The following is a 25,635-nucleotide window of genomic DNA, read 5'->3' as shown; positions in this document are numbered from 1 at the left end:
AAATTATTTATTAGCAAAAATATTAACAAGAAATAAACTATGAAAAAAATGCACTTGTAATGCATTAATTAAAAACATATTGCTTAAAACAGCTATCGCAATTGTGTCTGCGTAAAGAGGAAAACATAAAACCGTTCATAGATAATTAAAATTGAAGGAGTGTGGACACATTACACAAAAATACAATATAAAAACACACTATTCTACGCATCCATAAAGTGATGTACATTTCCACTATCAGCGGCAAAACTTTTAACTTCTCTCCCTTCTAGAACAGGATTTGTGTACTCATGCTGACCTGGTATAAGAATCGGGTTTTCATCTGCTTCTTTTTGGTATTTTGGATTATAAAATTTCACACTATAAATAAAACAAATAAATATTACTTAATTACTAAGCCTTCAAAGAAACTTGCACAGGCTACTGTAACATTATTTACAACTCTTCTGCATTCCTCCTGCGTCATTTGTTAACTTCTTCAGAGCTTCACTGAAACTGATTGCCATCCTACTCTGTACTGTTTGAGAGAGGTGGAGTTACAAGAAGAACATGAACATTGTCTCCGATGACTGATTTCTACAGTGGTGCTGGGTCGCAGTTAATATACTAAAGTTCTTGTCTCATACTTCTGTCAACGAAAACCGAAAATCAATAGAAACTCAGGTCACCAATATGGAAACCAGTCTCCCGAGACAATGTTCGTGTTGCTCCTGTAGCCAGTTTCAGTTAAGCTCTGAAGAAGTTAACAGGATGATTGGCGAAACTTCAGTAAGTTCTTAATTAACTTACCTTAATTACTTATTATTGATTATAGATTATTATTGCTAATTATTTTTCTTAGAGCTACTTCATTTTTATTTGCTTAAGTTTTTGACATATTTTTATCTAACAGTTTTTTTTTCTATTCCTTCTTTGGTTTTTATTCTAGGTAAACAAGTTTTCTTACCTTAAGTTAAAAGAACCGCTGTGGCGCTTCTTTGCGTAGACAAATAAAGCAATGGCTATGGCAATCATACATAAGCACAACAACACTATAGACACCGTTTTACCAGAGGTTTTTGGATTTTGCGAATCTTCTCCAGAAAAATCGGCTGAATGTACTGCGGGTCTCTTATCAATATAACTTGATGTTCTCTGAAAAACAACAAATGGAGTTATGAGAAAAATATAACACATTTCTAGCATCCACTGGCAAGTCACCCGCATAAACAAAAAAATATTTTTTGAAACCTGACCGAATTTTGCAACTCACCTCTTTAGAAACACATTCTTCATTGGTATGAATAATTTTACCATTTTCGCATAAACATTGGTAATGGGAACTACCCGCCACGCACAAAAATGTGCAATTGTGGTTTTGGCAGGGATCTACGGTATCAGGTTGAAGTCCTTCTTGGATTAGACTGAACAGGTTCGCACGAGTTTTAAAACTATTACAAGTTTTCGAGTGAAAAAGCTGACATTTACTCATTTGCCCGTTGCTTGTCGAGAAATAGAGATTATCTTCGAAAAATTTTAGTCCTGTGGGACGAGTTAGATTGGAAAATAACAATTTTTTCTGCTTTCCATTATATCTAGTACTCCATATTTGTCCCAGATGTTGGTCAACATAATACAACTCCATTTTATTAAAATTGTAAGCTAAGCCAGTAATATAACCTAAAAGTGTCGAAGAATTGCATTACAATCATTAATGATATTAAAATTTGTTCTTAAATGAAATAACAAAACGCAAATTAATGCCTCAAACTTCAATATTATTTAATGCTATCTACAAGATGTAATTTAAATGTAAAATAATAGTAAAATAATAATATATTGATTGCCACGTCGGTCCTGATCACAACTAAACATGGTGCAGGATATTTACGTACTGGGTGTCCCAGTACGGGCAACGAACGTGCTAGAAATTTGAAAAAAAAAAGCAAATCAGCCAAGTGAAATTACTGGAAATTATTTTCCGAGGTTTGAAAAAGGGCATAATTATTGTCTCGATTTTTTAAAGCTAAGTTTCTGCAAAATTATCTTATTTTCTTAGCTCAGACAAATTCCAAATCTTTTCTTCTTCCTCCTTTGAAAGGAAAATATTCGAACACCTCACCATATTTCTTTCAGAGATAGACAAAACTTTTAAAACTCACACCCGAACTATGGTGGTCATTTAAGAAATTTAAAGTATTTTGTCTTTGCCTATTTACTCAATAAATTTTTCTTTCAAGTTTCTAGGATCATTCGTTTTCCTAATACCGTACCTCGTTGTGAAACCAGGTAAGTGTTATTGCTTCATAGCCAAGTTAAGTATTCTAAAATATTCCGACCTTTTTATAAAATTCCGCACCCCTCTGTGTTATTACAAAATTATTAATACAAAAACCGCATATATAATATAAATATTACATAAAATTCACTAACCTTCAGTGTTATTAACAATTTCTTGAATGTTGGATCCGTCTAAATTCGCCTTGTAAATCGCATAGCTGGGCCAGTTAAATATGAACCAGCTGGTCAAAGTGTAGAAGATGATCTTATTGACCGAATCTATCACAAAATCAGATACATGTCGATGAATGTCGATATCAATTACTTTGGCACAGAGCATCTCTTGAAAACTACACACACTTATAGATTTGGAGTCGGGTACCGTATTGTAGTAGTAAATGTGTCCTGTAGACCAATCATAAGCGATCTTTTGAGGTAACCCGATATGATCTATATACTGCCTTGTTTTATTTTTCAGATTAATTCTCTGAATGGTGCCAGAATTTTCTGTTGTGAAATAAATATTGTGCTCCTTGACTGCCACATCCAGACCTACAATTTTTGGCATGTCCTCCGAATATAAGATATGAAGAGAATTTGATTTTTGAGATAATTCTCTTATTTGATTATCTACTGCATATATTAACGTCATTGGAGATCCTAGTGCCTTGCAGGTTTTTCGGTCTTGCCTGAAAATAAAAAATTTACATCATAGGTAATCGCCTAAAAAAGTATAAGTTTAAAACAACATACCTTAGTAAATAGCCATCATAACAATCACAAGTGAAATAACCTTCTTTGTTGATACAAATTTGACTACAAACCAGTGGCTCTTGCTGACATTCATCTATATCTGTACAAGTGTGACCATCGCCAATTAATCTAAAAGATACATATGCATATGTATAAAAAACAGAAACATGATATCACTATATCACTTACTTGTAACCGGACTTGCATTTACACATAGGTCCTGCAGGAGTTCGTATACATTCCTGAGAGCAGGGATTGTTGAGCGTGTCACAAGATTTCGAACAAAGGCCATTCTCGTCGGATCCATCATAACAATCTTGTTTATTATTGCACAAAAGCTCCAAATTGACACAAGCCCCCGTTTTACATCTAAAATAATAATCATAAAAATTTAATATCGATAAAGGAAAAGGCACAGAAAACGAAAACAGACATACCAGAGCGGGGAGTAGGGAGTCATCAATTCATTCAATATAATTGTATTTAAAAAATTTGAAAATTTAATTAAAATTCCGCGTCAATTAGATTCATATAATAACCATTTTTGATTAATTCCTTAGACGTTTACTCATATGGAATTGAAAATTTCAACTTATTTCAAAAAACAAAAACCCCAACGCTCTGCTCCAAAAAGCATGAAAATAGTTTATATGACCGTGGGCCCGGAAATGCTTAGTTTTCAAAATACAGGATGTAGAATATTTAAAACAAAAACGACTTGGGTGAAAACCCTTAAGTTGATGGTGGTTTCTTTCATCATATTCTTTAGTATTAATTAGTATTAATTTTTTATAGCTAAGCTGAAAGATTTTTATTTTTTTGCTCGAAAAGGAGGCAAATTGTAAGTGGCTTATTTAAAGTAAACAGAAAAATTTCTGAAAAGTCATTGGCGTCTCTTTGACAATACCACACGGCACTGGAATTTAAAGCAACATTGGCCGGTTATCATTATCACTGACGTTGCGAATTTTTAACAAAATCGGCCAAGAAATATTTAATATAATATAATAATAACAAATAAATAATATAATTATAATATTTAATATTTAGAAAAGCCGTTTTTCAATATTCAACACCGTATCTTCAACTTTTTTTTCTTTTGGCTGACGAATCTCGAACCGAGCGTTACCGCAAATCTGACTACGTCTATTGAGTTCAAGATGAAAAAAATCTTATATCGCGCAATAGCTCAAATATCGAATCTTACCTAAATCCGTCATCGCAGGGGACGTGCGCTTGAACGGCTGATGGTAATTTGCTGTCAACAGCTTTGCACAGCTCTTCATTCTCATCGGAGTGATCTCCGCAGTCATCAGATCCATCGCACAAGAATTGTATTGGTATGCACTTCTTATTTTTACATTCAAATGATTCGTGGTCTAAAAGAATATTTCATCGAATACCGGTAATTTTTAAAACAGTATTATACGCCATTCATTTTAATTAGCAAAAAAATACCGCAGTTTGAGCAATCTGCTTCATCTTCGTGTCCGGGACATTCGAAGGTTCCATTGCATCTCGCAGAATTGTTTAAACATATCGTTTTTGATGTGCAGGGAAACTCATTTAATTTGCAGTCTGCTGCATAATCCACTTGTCTGTAGCAATTCCTCTCGTCCGAATGATCTCCACAATCGTCAGAAAAATCGCATACGAGATTTTTATTAATACATTTGCCGTTGCCGCAGGTGAACATATTTGACGAACAAGCAACTGATACTAAAAAAAAGCACAATGATATTTCGCTTTACATTTCACTCACATTTCTTCTTAAGGTACGATGAACCGTGCATTTCGAAATAGTACACAATAATAATAATAATAATAACAATAAACGAGTGACTTAAAAAGTTTACCGGACTCTTTGGGAGAAGAGAGTAGAAAAAATATTATTTTTCTACCCCCTTCTCCAAAATACCTAATTGTACACCGATCTAGTGTGCGGGAAGCGTCACTTCGGACATATCCGGGATATTACCGTATTAGTGTCGTTTTGCAAAAATGTACCCAAAAACCAACGGTCGTAGAAAAAGTATATTATGCAACATGTTTGGTAAGTTTTGCCGTTTACCGCACTTTTTGTATATATATTAGTATGTAACAAATGCTGTAATATTATATTATGCAACAAGTGTGGTAAACGGAATTTGAGTTAGGAGTTTATTTGGCACAAGCGAAGCGCAGCGGAGCAAGTGTTTAATAAACGAGTCACATGAAATAATTACAATACTATTCTTTTTCTACGACCTTTCGTATTTGGGTATATTTTTGCAAAACAATATACGAATACATTTGATTTCATGACTGTCAGAATTGGCGAACGTCAAAATTCAAGCCGTTCGGTAAAATCTTCGAAAAAATCCGATTGCTCCCAAACCCCGAATTATCCGAAGGGGCTCAGATCCGTAGGACTCTAAATCGGTGTATAATTAGGTATTTTACAGAAGGGAGTAGAAAATAGTATATTTTGTGCAACAAATGCGGTAAACGGCATTTGACGGTCAAGGTTATTTGATAGGCCAGTGTTTAATAAACGAGTGATTTAAAAAGTTTACTATATGCATATACTATACTTTTTCTACGACCTTTAGTTTTTGGGTACATTTTTGCAAAACAACACGAATACATTCACTGAAATGGCCGTCAGAATTGACAAACTTCAAAAATTCAATGCGTGGGGAATATCTCTGAAGATATCCGATTGCTCCCAATTAGATTTTGTAAGAAAATGTACTTATTTAGGTAATTTTTGATAATTTGTATATTTTTAATGTCACCGTAGTATTTATCAATACTTATTCGAGTTTATTATACCTAAATAAATATAATCAACCTTATATTCTTAAAACGCCGGCAGGTTGTTTGAAGATAGTTATTTCTAAATTTCGAAAATATATCAATTTTATTTTTATTTACAAATTTATTTAGCGTGTCTCAAAAACACAGGAAGAAAACAGTTTAAAACGTTGTTGTTTTTTAAGTTTATTTGTTAAGTTCTTAATTTTAAGAAATATTTGACGGAAAATTAAATGTATACTAACGCACAAGTGTATTGACGGAAACCAAATATTAATTTGGTCAGTTCAGTCCTAAAACTATTTTTTTTACCTTACAAAGCAACAGCAAATTTTTGCCTACAAAAATTAGAAAAAAAAATTTGACAGGCAGGTCAATTTTGTCACAGAACAGCAATTAGTAGGAATTAATACCAACATTGAAAATTTTTTGGAAAAAATCGGAGTGGCCGATATTATTTCATTTAATCACGTACCACATTCTCCGTGCTCGTCTGAGAAATCAACGCAATCGTATTCGTAATCACATTCCCAACTTTTCGGTATGCAAGTCCCCGAATCACACCTAAAAATATTAACGACTTGATATGCACGGTAGAAAGATTATTAGAGAAGTTACCTGAATTGGGTCGACGAACAAGTAGATGACAAACAATTTTCTTCATCCGAGTCATCACTACAATCGTTAAATCCGTCACACACAAATCTATCTGCGATACACTGTCCATTGCCACACATGAAATGACCAGGCGAACATTTCTTGCCCGTTTTTAACTCACAGTGAGCTTCATCGGACTTATCTTTGCAGTCATAATGATGATCGCAAACTTGATGCGCCTGTGAAATGAAATATGTACTAAAGCTTTCGTTTCAGCTCATAATGAGCATGAGGCATCGGCTAGATGGCACATATTATTTGTTCATAGATTAGGTACCTACATATTGCTGAGAACGTTCATTTATTCGCATTGACGTCACTTTCTAGTTAGCCGACAAGCCAAAGCTTTGGATCAATATAGAATGCAGGGATTTCTGGAGAAGATGCCCTCGTTTGGAATACCCTAATCCATCAATTGATATTAAACAATCTATTCGAGAAAATAGGTCAGTGTTTAGAAAACAGAGGCATTGCATTACCTGTATTCCTGGAAATTGAAGGAGCACTACCAGAATCCCTATACGCCGTTAGATAATCTGCTAACTAACTAACTAACTAACATTTCGTTGTGGAAGGGGTTGGTTCAGCAACCATACGCAAACAAACTGGTCGTCATAATTAAGGAAAAATATGAAGAAAGGGTATCAAGCGTTATCAACGTTTATCAGGCGAGACGAAGTATCTAGAGGTCATCGTGGATAGAACGCTGAATTAAAACTCTCTTTGCACATGCCGCGGGTTTTGTGGTAAGACCTATGATTGTGTATGAATCTAGAAACTAGTGGCGAAAGGGGCCACAGCGATGAGCCCAGACGTTCAGGCGTGTTTATCGCCATGTCCTCAGCGGTCATGGAAATCCTTCTGAGATTACCTCCCTCTTTACTTCTGGAGGGGGAGGCAAGGTATAGACTATATCAGGTGACCCTGAGCAGGCTTGTGTTAGGGAACGCACCCCGTTTCTAGAATGATACTAAACCATAGTATTAAGGAGCTGATATCAAACAAAATCCCCTTAATGCAATTTCGTTAAACTTGCCCTACAAACGAAACCTGCCAAGCAGGGAAGCTGGGTATAGAATAAGAACTACGGGCAAAGGGCCAGCGTTTGTTCACTGACGGTTCCAAAAAACCAATGAAGGTGTCAGAGTCGGCATCTGTGAGGAACAGCCAAAGACGGAGATAAAGATCGACATTGGTACATATCCCGGCATATTCCAAGCTGAAATGCTTTATGTAAGAATTCTTGTAGGCAGGTAACTCACGCAGATGGAACATCATTATACTTAGATAGCCAGGCATCAATGAAGGCAATGAAATCGCTTTAATGCACCTGCAAAACCGTAAGAACCTGCCAAAACGCTCTATCTATGTTATGGAGCCGAAGTAATACGAACCTGGATAACTGGACACAGTTGCCTGGAGGGAAACAAAAAAGCATACCTTCCGGCACAGGAGGAAAAAAAACGCCATCAATAGGACCACAACCGATATTGGCTATTTCTCATCAATAGGCAATAAATGAAATCGACGATTTACATCTGGTTAAGCATGAGCAGAGCAAAATTGAAAACCTTGCCTATATATGTCGATGACCGACGGTGGGAAGTAGGGAAGGATTTGATACTCAAAACTAATGAATGACTTCATATGAGGGCTGAACTTGAGGGGAGAAACATTAAATTAGGAGTGGTAGTAGAGGATGGGTTGGTCGCGGCGTACCCAAAAGTTTTTTAATTTTTCTGGTCGTATTTGTGTTTTATATTTAAAAAAATATATATATAAAAAAGCTTTTCTATTCTTTTTTTTTTCACATAAACTTCCACATGCTACTGTAATACTATTTACAAAACTTCTGGATTCCTCCTGCGTCGGCTGTTGCTGAGTCGAACTTGCTAATGTTTCGCCAATCATCTTGTTAACTTCTTCACAATTTAACTGAAACTAGTTCCGATTCTACTCTGCACCTGCTTATATATTGTTTGAGGGGCGCAGAGCTAAATGCGGGGTACATCGTCTCGGCTGACTGATTCCCAAATTGGTAACAGGTAAAAACCCGAGTCGCGATTAAGATTGTTTGGTTGCTTATAGATTTCTATAGACTCTCGGATTTTTCGTTGGCAGAAGAATTAATTACTTGCAAGAATTTAAGTTTCATCGAATACGAACAGGATGATTGGCGAAACGTCATCAAGTTCGACTCAACAACAACCAACGCAAGAGAATCTTCTTCTTCTTTTTAGAAATATTTTCACACAGTAAAATAGGCCATAAAGCAACTTATTCATAAAAACAATGACCACTCTTGATCTAATAACGCGCAAACAACGGATATTATCTAAAAAGTGACACCACGGTATCGATTGATAACTCTTAATGTTAAAGAAAATATAAAGTGTCTTGCCTTAATGCAGGTTTCAGCATCACATCCAAAGTAGCCAACAGGGCACTGTAACTTTTGATGGTCGCAAGCTTCTTCATCTTCTCCCAACACGCAATCTTTCTTACCATCGCATCTTAATTTTTGTGCCACACAGGTTCTAGAGAGAGGACATTTAAATTGATCTGCGTCACATTCAAGCCTGAAATATAGAGGGCATTAAAAAAGCACACCGCCTAAAAGTTCGTATAGACATGCGACATGCTTAATTTTTAAGATACAGAGTGCCGCAACTTTACAAAAATTTGGGACAATTGTCTTTATGGTATGGTAGTAGTGTAAGAAATGGGCCAATATTTAACCCCAATACATTCCAGTGGCACTCCGTATCTTTTCGTAAAATTCAACTACGCTTTATCTACCTGTGGATGCAAGTGTGATTGTCTTTGTCTAAGCTCATAAGGGAGGGACATGCACAAACCGAGGCTTTATGTGATGAAAGACATAAATGACTGCAGTTTCCATTGTTTTTCTGGCAAACACTTTTAATATGCACCGCTGGCGTAACTGAACTTAAGTGAAGCTGGTCAATGTCACCTGAGATTTCTGCAAACAAAATACACACTAATTAAAAAATTAAAAAATATGGCGACAATATATACCGAGTTTAATTTTCTGAACGAATTCTCCGCTACTTCTATCGGACCAATAAACTTGTTGGGAAAATTTGTTGACCCAAAACAAGTCCGAATTCAAAGTTGTTACATCGCTTGGTATCGAATAAAGGGAACGAAACAAGTGTCGGTCGTCGCCTAAAACAGAACAATTAAAATTTCGTAATGAGTAATCTTGGTAATTATTGCTACCCTCGATACTCGTGCTTTCAATGTCACCACTGCCGGCATCAGCAAAAAATATTCTTTCCACTTTACTATCGAAATGCAATGAAATTGGTCCAATTAGATTTTTTTCTACGATGTGGGTTCTTCCGGTTCCGTCCATAAACATTCTATCTATATGAGCGAAGCGATCGAGTTTGTTGCCAATGGCTACAAACATAACTCTAAAAAATGAGGGCTTAAATTAGGCATTTCTGAATATGCTGCAATTCGCTATAGCAAAGTTGGTAGTAATTTTGCATATTATTTGCATATATCCGTGGACGTGCGACAGATGTATAACACACTACATATACCTATTGCAGTTCGGCTGGTGTTTTATGTAAAAGTTTGGCATAAATTTATTATGCAATAAAAAGTTACTAATAAACACTCAATATATGTTAAAAATTAATTTTGATAAATCGAAAAATATGGTTTTAAACAGAAAAATAAATACGTATATGATATGAATATTCTAATCGACAAAGTAAACCTAAAGAAATTAAATAAAATATTACAAATACTTTTTACAATTTACAATTATTTTTTTCTGGTTCTTTTTGATATTTAATTCCGACATAGGGAATCTGTATTAAAACAAATATTAATAAAAAGCAAATATTGCAACAAAGTAAGCCGAGAAAAACAAGTAGTCCGTTTTCTCAGAAACTGTTACAATTATCAAAATAACTTATCGACAAAAGTTGTTTGGATTCAAACAAATATTATAATATTATCTATACAGGCTATTTGTATTTTCGTGGGCAAATTACAATTTTTCTAATTTAAATAAAACACCCTCTATATTAAATATTTTTGTATTTTTCGGAAAATTCTAGACACATTTCCTGTACCTTACCGTTTTTGAAATATTTTGTGTGAAAAGCCATGTTTCTCCCATGTTATAAATTTAATTTTTCTGTTATTCGTTTAAAACAGTGATTCTAATAGGTTTTCGTCCATCTGAATATTTTTCAGCAAATATCTAAATGTTTTTGATAAAATTTCCATTTTTAGACATCAAACAAATTTTTGTATTAATTTATTAACTAGGTATGTTTTGTGAATTCTATAAAAAAAATGTCAAACGACAGTAAATAATAGGAGCTATTACTTTAGCACTTGAGGGTTTCCTTTTGAAAAAAAAAACTTTTAAAGAGATCTTTATTCAAATTTTTGAAGTTAGTTTTTGGCCAACTTCTACTTATTTACTTTGAAAATATCGACACATCCGGCTATGATATAAAGAAATCAGTGCCAAATATATAAGAAAGGCTTTCAGTGGGAGAAATCGATAGACGGACTTTTGACGGTTAAAAATTCAAAATATGCCAGAAACGCTAAGACTAAGGCATCGAATCTATAGATATATATAAAACATGTGTACAAATTTCTGAGAATTTCAAATATACCAATATACAGGGCATTCTATTTAAAATAGGAAAGTTTCTTTTTCACAAGAACAACACCAACAACAAAAAAATATTTTAAAAGTCTAAGTAAATCCAAACACCTTTATTAATTAACAAAATTAATGACTTACAATTCATTTATTGTGTACTACAATTTTTTTTTAATAAAATGGAAATATTAAACAACAACTTTTAAAGGTTATTATTAGAAACTTTGGTCCGAGAATTGCATATGCATAAACTGAAAGATATTAAACAATAAAAAAATTTTTTTACTAACTGCTTTTGAAACAGTTTCACTTTGACACACAAGGACATCATAAGCTTTTTATTCCAGCAACCAACACATAACATTACCGAGCTTTTTTGAATTTTTTTTCGCTTACCCTTCTTTTGGAACTACCGCAACTGACTGGGGCACTTCATCTTCGAAATCATGAACTAGTACTTTTCTGGCCCACGTATTTAAACTCACTACCTCCAAAGTTGTCCTTTCGCCATCACAAATATACAAGTTATTACCGGTTGGATCTGAAATAAAAATAAATATCAGTTAATTTCAATTATTACAGGGTTCAAAAACTATTCAGAATGATTGAAACTAATATTTTACCATAATCCATAGATATTATTTGGCCAAGTCCGGGAATAGGTAAAGGCTTGCTTTTAGCAGTGTGCAAGTTGAGAGCAAATATTTTCCTGGTTTCTAGATCGCTAATGAAAAGCGTGTTGTTCTGCCCGTCGAAAGTCAGGGCGCCGATATGTTGAACTACCGATGGTAACGCCGACATGCTATGTTTGCCCAGAGTTTGATGTTCAATGCGAAATAGAAGGTTTTTGGCTCCTACCACCAACATTTGCTTTTTTTGAACCTCTACAAAATTTTAAATCATTTTTTTTAAATGTTATTCAACCCTTTTCACAATATAACAATTCATCAAAATAAGTATACGAGGTGCGATCAGCAAAGACTTTATTTTTGAAATGAAACACCTGGTACATTACTTTATGTTTTAATCAAGTATAACGCTCGCTTTAATTGTTAAATTTTAAAAATTAATTTAAATTAAAATTTTAGTTCAATTCATAAGGATATACTAAGACTACTAAAGACCTATAGACCAAATAACAAAAACTGGACGAACTTTTCAATTCTTTATTAATTTTAAAATTTTTGTGACCTGTCTTCCAAATTTCATATTTTGGTTTTTTTATGTAGTTTTGTTCAAAATGAGGTATAGAAAATATGAAACGAATCTTCCAAGAAAAGCATTTTTGGGATTACAAATAATGTGAGCTTTTCAAAAATATAGTATTGCTAATTTATAAGGTATTTTAAGGTAATTAAAATAACGTAATACAACTATATATTTGAATTTGAAGCAAAGAATTGTATAGGGAAGAGTAATTTTTACTATATTTTCAAAGCTATTAATAGACTGTGCAAAAATAGATTTCGATAAAATTGGTAATTTTAAAGAAGTTATTTTTTTTGAAACAGTAACTTTAAAATTTTGTCTGAATTTGAAGCAAAGAACTGTATAGGGAAGAGTAATTTTTACAATATTTTCATAACTATTAATAGACTGTGCAAAAATAGATTTCGATAAAATTGGTAATTTTAACGAAGATAATTTTTTTCAAACAGAAACTTTAAACTTTTGTCTTTTTTAGTATTAAAAAGTAAGAGAAATTTGAATAAGGTGCTCTAATACTAAAGTTTGAAATTTTGGAAGTATTGAATTTGTTTTACTGTAAAATTAAGTTTCATCATTGGTTGGCCACGACGATACTTGAGATACTTCAGAAACATCACTATTATATAAATAAATATATAATTAAACTCACCTTTGCAAGTGTGGTTATCGCTGCCTAAGATTTTACCTTCAGAACATGCACACGTATATCCATCTCCATTTAACAAACATATGTCGCTACAAAATGCCAAAGAACAAGGATTCTCGGTCCTTTCGTGTAGTGCCGAATGGAATATGCTTATGCCATATATAAATTCATTTTCGTCCTTTATAAGTGTGCTATGATTTTTACCAGTAAATTTGTTGCATATTTGAATTGAGTGAGTTTCCCAATCGGACCAAAACAAGCGGTCCTCAAAAACTGCAATTGCGAATGGATGTTTTGCAATGCCTTCCAGTACAATCTACCAAAGTCAAAAATGATATCAAAGATTTCTCTCGAGGAAAGTACAAAGGACCTTACTCTTCTGTCTGTTCCATCCAATCTAATACTTTCTAAGGTCATTTTCTTGGCATCGCACCAATATAGCCTTTCGTTGGGTTTATCCAGCGCCAAACCATTTGGCCAATAAATATTATCCCTCAAAAACGCTTTGTGACCCGTACCGTCCATATATGCGAAAGCAATTTCCGCTGGTTTGTCCCAATCTGTCCAAAACATTGTTCTAAAAATAAATTTAAAAAGGTGTTGGGTTCAAAATTATGTAAATTTCTTTTTAATTTTGTGTATCTTAAACATGCCGGATATTTCAGTCAATGTGACAACAGGGTACGCCAAACCGGCAAGGTCTACGTTTCTGCTAGTCGAGTAACAATTTTGTAGCGTTACGGGGTAGACGTGCACGGCATGGGTCGCGACGTCGCCGCAATGTGAGATACAGTCCATTTATAGAAAAGAAAAATTCAATAAATATTAAGTGATTGGGGAAACGCTTATAAGTTTTCAATTGCGAGAATTATTGAGTGTTCCGCAAAAGTGAAAAACGAGGAAATTGCGAAGTACAGATTGTTGGATCGTCTGTATTCGCAAAGAAAATTGTGTGAAAATTGTGAGGGAAACGTTTACGAGTCCGTAAACAAACGCCGGCAAGCAAAAAAGCGCAGCTGAGACAAGGCGGAGCGGCGCGGTGCACAAAGCACGAGCGCGGCTCGGCGTTGGAAATTGCACGTGCGGGCCGTACGATCACGCAGCGTTGCTACGACGCGACGGAGGACGAGACAGTAAGGGCCGGACCCGTTAACCTGTAAGTCGATCCTTTTCAAACCTTTGTTGGATTTTGTAGTTTGTGGTCTCTATTTTGTGTGTCAAAAATTAGCAAAATGGCTGAGCAATTAAACCAATTAATTAAAAAGCGAGCTAGTGTAAAAGCAGCTCGATCTCAATTTAAAAGGTATTTAACAAATTTCAATGTGCAAACTGAAAGCGCATCTTCAGAAAAAGAAGTGTTTATGCAATTCAATTTAGAACAGAGAAAATAATCGAGTTATTAGATATTTTTGAACAATATCAAAGTGAAATTGAGTCATTATGTTCGGAAACAGATTTAGAGAGCCAATTTAATGAAAGGGAAGTTTTCCAAACAGAATTTTACAATATTGTCGCAAAGGCAAAAAATATTTTGGGTGATTTTAATGATACGAACAACAAAAATGAGTGTTTGCAAAATATTACGCATTCGGATTCTAACTCTGTCATTTTTCAGGAAAATTTACGGCCAAATTCTAATGAAACGATTGGTGTACGATTACCTTTAATAAACTTACCAACGTTTGCTGGAAACTACTCAAAGTGGCTGGAATTTAGAGACACGTTTGATAGTTTAATTCACAAGAATAAGTCGATTGGCGACATTCAAAAGTTTCACTATTTGCGTGCATCACTTGAGGCTCCAGCAAAGGAGGTAATTCAATCATTAGAATTTAGCGCTTCAAATTATGAGATCGCGTGGGACATTTTGTGCAAAAGATATGACAACAAGCGTATTTTGGTGCAGAATCATATTACGGGGATTTACGAAATACAGCCCATAAAATATGAATCTTCTTCTTCAAGTTTGAGGAACTTACGAGCCTTGGAAAATTTGGGAGAACCTGTAAAATTTTGGGACACGTTAATTTTGTATCATTTAGGAACTAAACTTGATCGCGTAACATTAAAGGAGTGGGAATCTTTTAAAATAAAAACAGAGATGCCTGAGTTAAAAGATTTTAAGCAATTTCTAAAAAGCCGTGCAGACTTGTTAGAGACCTTGGAAAACAATTCCCGGACAAAATTGAAGGAAAATTTTACCGGGCAAAAACAAAGGGTTTTTGTTGCTGGGGTTGAAAAAAGCAAGTGTGTTATTTGTAAAAGCGGTCATGACATCAGTGAGTGTAAGAAATTTTTGGAGTTAACAACCAGCCAGAGAATTGCGCAAATAAAACGAAACAAATTATGCATGTGTTGTTTTTCAAACAAGCATTTTAGTTTTAATTGTAAAGGGAAAAATGTTCGCGGTGTGGTTTAGGGCATAATGTTCTATTACATTTTTATAACCAACGCCAAAATGAACATGGCAGTGTTGAAAGTGCACCAATTGCTGACGTACAAAAGGCTGTAGAAGCGTCTTCAAATGAAGGAAGTAAAACCTCTGTGGGGCTATCGAGTAGAAATTGTGGGACTCAAGGTCAGGTGTTACTTTCTACAGCGATTGTCAAAATAAAAGATGTGAGTGGCAATGTGCATCATTGCAAGGTTTTGTTAGATTCAGCTTCAATGAGCAATTTTATCACTGAAAAAATGTGAGACAGACTTCAGTTAAAAACAAAAGATGCGAATGTGTGTGTGGTTGGGATTGGTCAAAACACTGAAAAGATTTCGAAACGGTGTGAAGTAGAAATCAGTTCTCAGAAAGGTGTTTTCCAAATTCCTATCAGTTGTTTAATCATTCCAAAAATTAGTGATGAGATTCCTTTGTGTGAAATTGAGTTAGGGCCAATAAACATTCCAGGAAATATTTGTCTAGCAAACAGTGAATTTCATTTGCCTGATGAAGTGGATATGTTAATTGGTGCAGGTGTGTTCTGGAAACTCATGAGTAGGAAGAATCGAATTAGGGGAAAACAAACCTGTCTTACAAAACACTTGGTTAGGATGGGTAGTAGCGGGCTACATCAGTGGACAAGGATCTCGAGTCAAACCTAAGAAAACGGTGTGCAACCTAAGTATCGGTGCAGAGGTACAAGACCAACTGGCCAAGTTTTGGGAACTAGAAGAGCCAGGTGGAGGTCAAATCGAGGGAATGACACGGGATGAAGTGATTGTGAAAATTTGTTTGTGTCAACAACAAGACGTGATGAGGATGGTCGATTTGTTGTTGCAATCCCATTGAAAATGAGTATTGAAAAGTTGGGAGATTCTCGAGAGATGGCATTGAGGAGATTTTACTCTTTGGAGAGGAAATTTGCCAAGCAACTACATGTAGATTATTGTGAATACATGAGAGAGTACGAACAAGTAGGTCACATGACTCAAGTAAGTGAGGACATCACGAATGAAAAGTGTTATTACTTACCACATCATGCTGTGAAAAATGAAGGAAGTTCTACAACAAGGTTAAGGGTTGTGTATGACGGCTCTGCACAATCAGACTCGGGTGTGTCACTTAACGATTTGCAATTTTCGGGGGCTAGAATTCATTTCAATTTTGTTGAATGTACCGACAAGTATGGGTTAGGGAAGATCAACGCCATCTACAAAGGATACTGTGGAGAAAAAATCCAGCAGAAGAAGTCAAGGTCTACAATTTAAACACGGTGACGTTTGGATTAACCTCAAGTCCATTTTTAGCGGTAAGGTGTTTGCAGGAACTGGCAAAAAATTGCGAACAAACGCAGATTTCAAAGGTAATTGGCAAGGACTTCTACGTTGACGATTTGATATCAGGGGCCTCGTCGATTCAAGAGGCACTTTAGATATGTAAGGGTGTTTGTGAGGTTTTAAAATCTGGTGGGTTTGAGCTCAGAAAGTTCAGTTCGAACAAGAAAGAGTTCTTGGAACAATTTGGAGTAAGGCTCAAGGCAGAATTACAAACTCTTAATCTAGGAGAGCATCAACACAAAACTTTGGGATTGTATTGGGACTGTCAGGCAGATATCTTTACCTACAGGGTGAGGGAATTTTCAAGTAATTCAAGTACCACAAAACGGAAGATTCTGTCAGAAATTGCCCAGCTGTTCGATCCACTTGGGTTAGTCAGCCCATGTGTCGTCATTCCCAAAATTATTTTACAAGGATTGTGGATTCTCAAGTTGGATTGGGACGATGAAGTACCGACCAATATTGCCCAAGAGTGGAAACAATTTAAGCAAGAAATGGTGAAATTAAACATGCTGCATATTCCAAGACATGTAGGTAGCAACAATTCAAAGGACATCGAACTTCATGGATTTTGTGATGCTGCACAAGAAGCGTTTGGAGCATGTGTCTATGTCAGAATTGTCACGAAGGATGGAAGTGTAGTCGTTCGCTTATTGTGTGCAAAAAGTAAAGTTGCCCCGATAAAGGCACTAACTATACCGAAATTGGAATTGTCAGGAGCATTATTACTTTCAAGGTTGATAAAAGAAGTACAAACTTCCATGACGTTAAATTTCAAGAAACTGTTTTTGTTGAGCGATTCTACAGTAAAATTAAGTTGGATAAAATCACCAGCAAATAGAGTATCTCAAATTCAGTCTATGACGGATCAAGACAATTGGCATTATGTGCGGTCAGAAGAAAACCCCGCAGACTTAGTATCCCGGGGACTTTTTCCTTCCAAGTTGTATGGAAATAAATTGTGGTTTGAAGGTCCACAATGGTTGTCACAAGATTTCTTTCCAAATCAGGGTGTTAATGTACCTTTAGAGGAACTTCCAGAAAGGAGGAAGCTAGTAAAAGCCTTTTTGAATACAGAGAAGAATAGTCTAGAGATTTTTTCCAGATATTCCAGTTGGACAAAATTGAAACGTGTATTTGCATATTGCTTAAGGTTTACGGCACGTTGCAGAAAATGGGATAGTCACGAATCAAAGAATTTGGCAGTGATGGAACTCCAAGAGTCTGAAAAAATATTAATAAAGCTATCACAAGATGAATGTTTCGAAAATGAGCAGAAAATCTTGGAGACCGGTGAGAAGATAAAAAAGGGTTTCTAGACGCCGACGGATTAATCAGAGTAGGCGGAAGACTAGCGCTTTCAGAATTTAAATATGACAAAAAAATCCCAATTGTGTTAGACCCAAAACATTCATGTACAAAATTGATTGTTAAGCCAGAGCATTTGAGACTACTGCATGCAGGTCCTCAATTAGTGCTCAGTTCATTAAGGGAAAATTATTGGCCACTAAAGGGCAGAAATGTTGTGAGAAAGGTGGTGCATGAATGTGTTGTGTGTTCGAAGGTTCAACCTAGGTCCTTTGAAATACAGATGGGAGACCTACCTAAGTCACGAGTGATCCCACAATTTCCATTCAATACCACAGGGGTTGATTATACAGGGCCGTTCAATTTTAAAATAGCTTTGGGACCGGGCACGCGTTTGTACAAGGGGTATGTTTGTTTATTTATTTGTTTTTGCACACGTGCAATACATTTAGAGGCTGTAACAAGTCTGTCTACGCAAGCATTTGTTGCAACTTTCAGGAGATTCGTGTCTAGGAGGGGCAAACCAGAAAAAATGTTTTCAGACAATGGTAAAAATTTTGTGGGTGCTCAGACAGAACTGAGAGAGTTGGGAAAATTTTTGCGTAATAATCATGTCATTTTCAAGACATTGATTGCGACAGAAGGTGTTAATTGGTCTTTTATTCCGGCATATTCGCCTCATTTCGGGGGTTTATGGGAGCCAGGGGTAAAAAGTGTAAAATACCATTTAAAAAGAGCTGTGGGCAAGGCAAATTTGACTTATGAGGATTTTTCTACTTTGTTGTGTCAAATAGAGGCCATTTTAAACTCACGTCCTCTCACTCCAAAGTCCTCTGATCCTTCTGACTTGGACGTTTTAACCCCATCCCATTTCCTGATCGGAAGAAGGGCAACCTCATTACCGGACCCACGATTGCTCGTGCAACCTGAAAATAGGCTTGCCAGCTATCAACGTATTCAACAATACCAACAAGGTTTTTGGTCTCGTTGGTCACTGGAATACATCGCTGAACTTCAGAGGCGCGTCAAATGGAAGGCTGGTGATCGTGAAAGAAGAAAATGTGCCTCCCTTGTGTTGGAAAATGGGACGCATCGTTCAGCTATACCCAGGAAAGGACAACATTAGTCGGGTGGCTGATGTAAAAACGAGTGAAGGTGTCATCAAATGTTCATTCGCAAAATTGTGTCCATTGTTTCACGAAAGTGGATGAAAAAAAAACTCAGTTCAAGTGGTTTCAAGGGTTGTCTAAGACAAATTGATTTTCAAGAAATGTTTGTTTTGTTGTTTTTTTTTTGAAAGAGGGTTCTTTCAAGGCTGGGGGTATGTTGGGTTCAAAATTATGTAAATTTCTTTTTAATTTTGTGTATCTTAAACATGGCGGACATTTCAGTCAATGTGACAACAGGGCATTGTACGCCAAACCGACAAGGTCTACGTTTCTGCTAGTCGAGTAACAATTTTGTAGCGTTACGGGGTAGACGTGCACGGCATGGGTCGCGATGTCGCCGCAATGTGAGATACAGTCCATTTATAGAAAAGAAAAATTCAATAAATATTAAGTGATTGAGGAAACGCTTGTATTATTGAAGAAACAAAAGGTCTGTGATGCTTGTGCTATTTATGCTACTTAAATCTGAAATATAAAACATATCTTACCCATCTTCAACGTTAAGGACAATAGCTCTTGGCTTGCGGATATCTGAGTTTATAAGTACCGTACAATGTGATCCATCATTTGAACATACCCCAATATGTTGTTTTTTCATGTCAGTGAAATAAATGTTACCAGTTACATAATCAACTGATAGATCTTCTGGTACACTTAATCCCGATGTTACCAATAACTGAAAGAATAAATTAATTTTATGCTCTGGGACTCTGAACGTTTTTTGTTATATATTCTAAGTAAAATAGTTAATTGTATTGAAACAATTTTACTGAAAAACATTAAACACACTATATTATATTAATGGATTTTTTTTTATGTAAATGGAAGGCCAGAAATATTTCTGAATGCCCCAAATTGCAAATATTAAATAAAATTAAAAAATAAATTCAATTAAATATTATTTTTTGTGTTCTATTTAAATCTTACAAATTACCCACTTTTTTGCTGTGCTCTATACTATGCACATGATATATGAATACAGTTCTATATTTACTATAATTAAATAAGTATTCATAAATAAGGAATCAGATGTTCACACTATCTTACATACAAAAAAGCTTACCTCCTTATTTGATCCATCCTCCAAAGTTCGCACGATGCTTTCATGTTCGCCAAATATATCCGTCCAGTAAACATGGAAACCGTCATAATGTACTCCAACTGCTTGCTTGAGATTGATTGCCACAGGAAAGTAGAGATTACTGTTTAAAAGGTAAGACCGGATCTGCGATTTTGTGCTAAACACCATGGTGGGTTCCCCCCCAAAAGCTTTACATGTCTTTTTATCATCCTGAAGAATGTATTTGTGATCGCAATAGCACTCATATGATCCAGGTTTATTTCTACATTTATGGTCGCAAATTCCTGTAACATGGTTTTGTATTAACTATATTACTTATAAAGTTTTCATTTTAAGTGTTCTGCAGAATAATTGTTGATGATATATGGAAAGTTTCTTACGAAATAAATGATAATAACCTAGTTTGAAGCTGGCTGGAATTTATTCAATAAAATAAAATACAGTAGTTAGAAAAATTATTTTCATTTCATACTGACCGACATCAAAATAATAAGGAAAACTTGAACAAGAAGTACTACTTACCATACACTTCACACTCATTAATATCGGCACAAGTTTTCTCATTGACGTTGTAGTAACCAGACGGACATAAACATTTTGGACCGGTAGGTAATTGAACACAAGTATGAGAACAGTGGTGTGTTAGACAATTCTGTCTTGAGTTCGAGCACATCCCGCTTTCATCAGAAGTATCTAAACAGTCTTTGTTTCCATCACAAACGTGCTTTAAGTCGACGCAAGCTTTCTTGTCTTGGCATAGAAATTTTCCTGCCTCCAAGGTGCACTTTTTTGGATCAAAATGGTGTTCTGTCATGAAAAAACGATACATGCATACACATACAATATAATACAAAATTACAATCAGGCCCATTTTTTTTATGAAATGGTGGGGATTAATTAATTAATAACTAACCGTTAAAGACATAGGGTCCATTAGTCATTATTAGTCGATTATAGTAATTTATAATGTTAAAGATGCAAAATGTGAGGTCCCGGTGGTTACTTAGTGAATAGTAATACCAAAGAGATATACGCCATTGATTTTTTTTTACAATCTTTGATATTTACTTTGAATAAGTCATATAAAGTACAAATTCTTGTACTCTTACGTTGGCCGAGCGTTGTCTTATGTTTTTTGAAACACCTTGTATGATTTAGATGCATAATTATCAGAGGTGAACTAACAAATATTTTAGGAAAACTAAATTCTTTGATTTTAGTACTTGCCTCCTTGCTTATTTTAAATATGATAAAAACAGGTTTTATAGTTCAAAATGACTTCTTTCGGAATTCACTTGTTTCGTCTACAACATGTTCCGAATTGAAATTGAGAAAATTCCGATTTTCAATAATGTAGACAACACAAGTAAATTTCAACCTCATTTTGTATAAAAACCAAAAAAAAGAATTTGGTTTTTCTAAAATATTTGTCATCTAAATATACAATTTTTGTCCTATTTATCCCATCCCGACCTTTTATCTTTAATGGCGAAGAAGTTACCTATACCTATACAGAACTATTTATTACGCCATTATGGTTTCCTACATATTTATCCGAATCTTTCATCAATTTTTAAAAATGTTCTTTCTACAGCCTTACCTTCTCGACTTACTTTTTCTTAATTGAAAGCGGGAATTTGGCACAGATACTAAACTAACCTAAACTAACCATATTCGCGTAAATTTCCTATCAAAATATGAAATTAATAAAACGGGTTGGTTAGTATTGGGAAAAAAATAAACAAAAAATTTTTAAATTATTGACGGATGCATTGAGCATCTGCATTTTTAAAAATTAAGTTTCTCATATTTATACTGAACGGAAACGTCAGATTAGAGAAATTATGACGCCATCGGAAACAGCGGAAATAGTGGCAATATAAATGTGCAATAATTTTCACACAAAACTACTTTTATTAAGTTTAATTAATGTTTAATAATCTGTAAATTTGTTTAGATCATAATTCATTCAAAAGCAAAATTAATTTACTGTAATTGAACAAACTAACTAGCTAGGAACAAATCAAGTTATGGAATCTAGATTGCAGAATAAATAACATTTACATTGGGTAGGCTACTAAAACCTATAGAATAAAATTTATTCAATATTCAATAAATTATTGGTACTTACCTCTTGACGCGCACTAAAAAGAACGCTTACCACAATCTACTTCATCACTGTTATCTCCACAATCATCGGCTTTATCACATCTCCATTCATTAGGAATGCACACATTATTTTTGCATTTAAAACCATCACAATCTATATTCTGCAAACAACCAATCCCTTCGTCCGAACCATCCAGACAATCTGCTTCTTGATTGCACACCCATTCCTTTGGAATACATAAATGATCAGTACATTGCCATTCACCTTCGTGGCAGGTAGAGTTCATATGCACTATCTGGAATGTAAAAATATTATTATAAAAAGCGTGCTAAAAATAAATGGGTAAGACTCACTTTAAAATTTTTGCAACTTTCTTCATCGGAATAATCCCCACAATCATTTGTATTATCACAGAGGAACGTCCTAGCAATGCATAGATTATTTTTACATCTGAAGAAGGTGGGTTCCTTACACAAATATGTTTCTACAATAAAAATAAGTTTTTTGCTGAGCGCATTGCTGCGGATTAAACATAAGCCGTAGTCATTTTTTTATTTAAAACCAGAAAAAAGAGAAAATATGTAACAATAATTTCGTTAATAAATATTTCAGTTAAACCAACTACTTACCACAATCCTCTTCATCAGAAAAATCTTCACAATTGTTGAAACCATTACATCGGGCGTCTTTAGGGACGCACTTATAATTTGCGCATATGAATTCGTTAGACGAGCAATTGTTTGGATTCAAATCGGTGTGGTAAAATAAAGACTCCAAAAATCCCGATGTTGTTACAGTTCCGGCCAAAAAAAATATGATGTTTAACATCTAAAAACGGAGGCTGTTTAAAATTGATATTTCTATCTGGGGCTGCATCAATTATAAAAATTAAAAAAATTATAAAATTAGAATTATCAAAAATTTAAAAATTTCGTATTATGCTACATTTTGTAACCATTAATTGGACACTTTATATTGACTAACATCTTTATAATCCTCCTTAGTGTGACATATTCATTCTAAATTTGCTACAAACTTTGCTTCAGGTTTTATGGTTCAAAAACAGTTAAAATTATCAAAAGCGAAAAAAATCCAATTACTCCAAAAATGGCACCTTTTTCAAAATAATTATTAATTATTATTATCTAACTTGAAAAATTGCCCTAGTTTTTTTTACAATGCAGCTGGTTGAAATTTTCAAAAAAAAGTAGTGTCTCGTTCACCACCTATACAGTGTGTCCAAGATAAGAATGTGTGTTATTGGGATATTGGAAATTATAAAAAATACGAAGATGCTATGTTAAAAAGAAAGTTCACAGAGATTTAAAAAAAAGGTTTCCAAATTTAGTCTTCCCATATTAGATGATAAACTACTTCTTAAAATTGTTTTTGCAAACCCACAGGAAATCTATCTATGTCAGCAAAATTTATTGGTTATTTGCATATACACATTCGTAAAAATTTACATGTTATAAAGTCGATTTATTATACAGGATATCCCAAAAAGCTCGTTGATTTCTTTAAATACAAGCAAATTATAAATATTTGTAAAATTGAACTTGCTTTTATTCGATGAAAAGTCCCTTTAAAAGTTGAATAAGAACATAAAGTTGTTCAGATTTTTAAGGAAACAGTATATTTATTTTCAAAATTGCTTTTATTGAGGTGTTTATAAAGAAGAATTATGTAACTCTACTTGGCAATTAACCCACACATTTCTATCTATCAAAAGCTAGAAAATTAAACTTATTAACTTACCAAAAGTAGCCCGCCGGCTTTTGCAATGATCCATTTTTTTAAATCCCTTTAGTTAGTACATTACTCAGATGTTTATACATTGCTGGACACTCGAAACACAAACGAAAAACAAAAATTTGTGCACTACATATCTGCAAACCTAACAATATTGTTTTCGGCCCTTAGTTGCCGTTTTATATTTTTAAAATTTTTTATATTTTTTTGCAGTTTATCAATTTATACATGTTGTAACTATTAATTGGACACTTTATATTGACTAACATCTTTATAATCCTCCTTAGTGTGACATATTCATTTTAAATTTGCTACAAACTTTGCTTCAGGTTTATGCTTCAAAAACAGTTAAAATTATCGAAAACTAAAAAAATACAATTACTCTAAAAATGGCACATTTTTCAAAATAATTATTATGTCTAACATGAAAAATTGCCCTGGTTTTTTTTTACAATGCAGCTAATTGAAATTTTCAAAAAAAAAGTAATGTCTCCTATACCCCCTATACAGTGTGTGAAATATAAGAATGTCTGTTATTGGGATATTGGAAATTATAAAAAATACGAAGATAGTTAAATTAGAAAAAGTTGCAAAATTTAAAGGTTGTTGAAAAAACTAAAAAATTCCCATCACTTGCCAGTTCTTTTTAAGTAATTTGTTTGATGAATTAACATGTGACGTGACTATTTAGCTATAATTTATATAATATATAACATTGAAAATTTAATAAAAAAACATTTTTTGTCATTTACACATTGTAGAATCATATTTTGTTATAATCGTCATATTCGTAATAAAGAATCCTATTTAAACATGGTGAACTTTTTTCACGGACCATACGAAAAACGTCGTACTTAAAATCTCCGATCGCTATCTTGTAGAGCTCAAAAAGTGGGATCGAAAAAGCGACCTTTATTTTTTAAATCTATTTAAATAACAACGGGAAAAAATAACGAAATAGGAAAATTTCTGTTTTTTGGTGTATTTGGGAATTTTTTAGTTTTAATTTAACCATTTTAGTATCTCTTTTGGTTTCCAACATCCCCATGATACTACCCTTGTCTTGGACAAACTGTATATGTATGTGCTCGTATGACAAAAAATATACAAATTTGAAGATGTACCTTCGTTTACCCGTTTCGAGTGTGCAATAGTTTACTATCTATTTTTTGTCTGCGTTTTTAAAACCAATTTAGATACTACCTACACGACGCAAAAATTACCAAAACTGAATTAGAATGTTATAAGAAAGACGACTAAATCGGAATATCTAAGCTCGATTTTTAATTGGGTATTTGGAAATTAGAAATTTTATTGTTCAAAAGAAAATCTTCGCTTGTCACGAAATGGCAAAAGTTCGATGTAAAATATTTTACATACAATAATAAGGCCCAAAAATAAATAACTATAATTTACCTTTTTAAAACTAAGTAATTTAAAACAAAACACACACTCCTTCAATAA

The 25,635-nt window shown here is 34.2% G+C and overlaps 1 protein-coding gene across 1 annotated transcript; it reads right to left on the bottom strand.

Moving 5' to 3' along the window:
* On the bottom strand, positions 1-25,635 carry LOC132702982 (putative vitellogenin receptor). Its single transcript, XM_060671947.1, has 25 exons — positions 25,588-25,635; positions 23,049-23,247; positions 22,773-22,903; positions 22,471-22,714; positions 20,832-21,116; positions 20,292-20,593; positions 19,717-19,904; positions 13,356-13,557; positions 12,984-13,296; positions 11,749-12,009; positions 11,522-11,666; positions 9,709-9,905; positions 9,505-9,654; positions 9,265-9,448; positions 8,867-9,044; positions 6,427-6,644; positions 6,284-6,372; positions 4,471-4,731; positions 4,220-4,391; positions 3,202-3,381; positions 3,013-3,141; positions 2,413-2,948; positions 1,253-1,659; positions 947-1,134; positions 1-360 (listed from the first exon to the last, which is right to left on the bottom strand). The coding sequence occupies exons 2-25, from the start codon at positions 23,245-23,247 to the stop codon at positions 204-206; spliced, it is 5,316 nt and encodes a 1,771-aa protein (XP_060527930.1). The 5' UTR covers positions 25,588-25,635; the 3' UTR covers positions 1-203.

The sequence above is a fragment of the Cylas formicarius genome, unplaced genomic scaffold, assembly GCF_029955315.1.
Source record: "Cylas formicarius isolate icCylForm1 unplaced genomic scaffold, icCylForm1.1 PGA_scaffold_10__41_contigs__length_53128322, whole genome shotgun sequence".
Classification (NCBI taxonomy): domain Eukaryota; kingdom Metazoa; phylum Arthropoda; class Insecta; order Coleoptera; family Brentidae; genus Cylas; species Cylas formicarius.
Note: the sequence above shows the minus strand (reverse complement) of the source record. Positions and strands in the feature narration are given on the sequence as shown.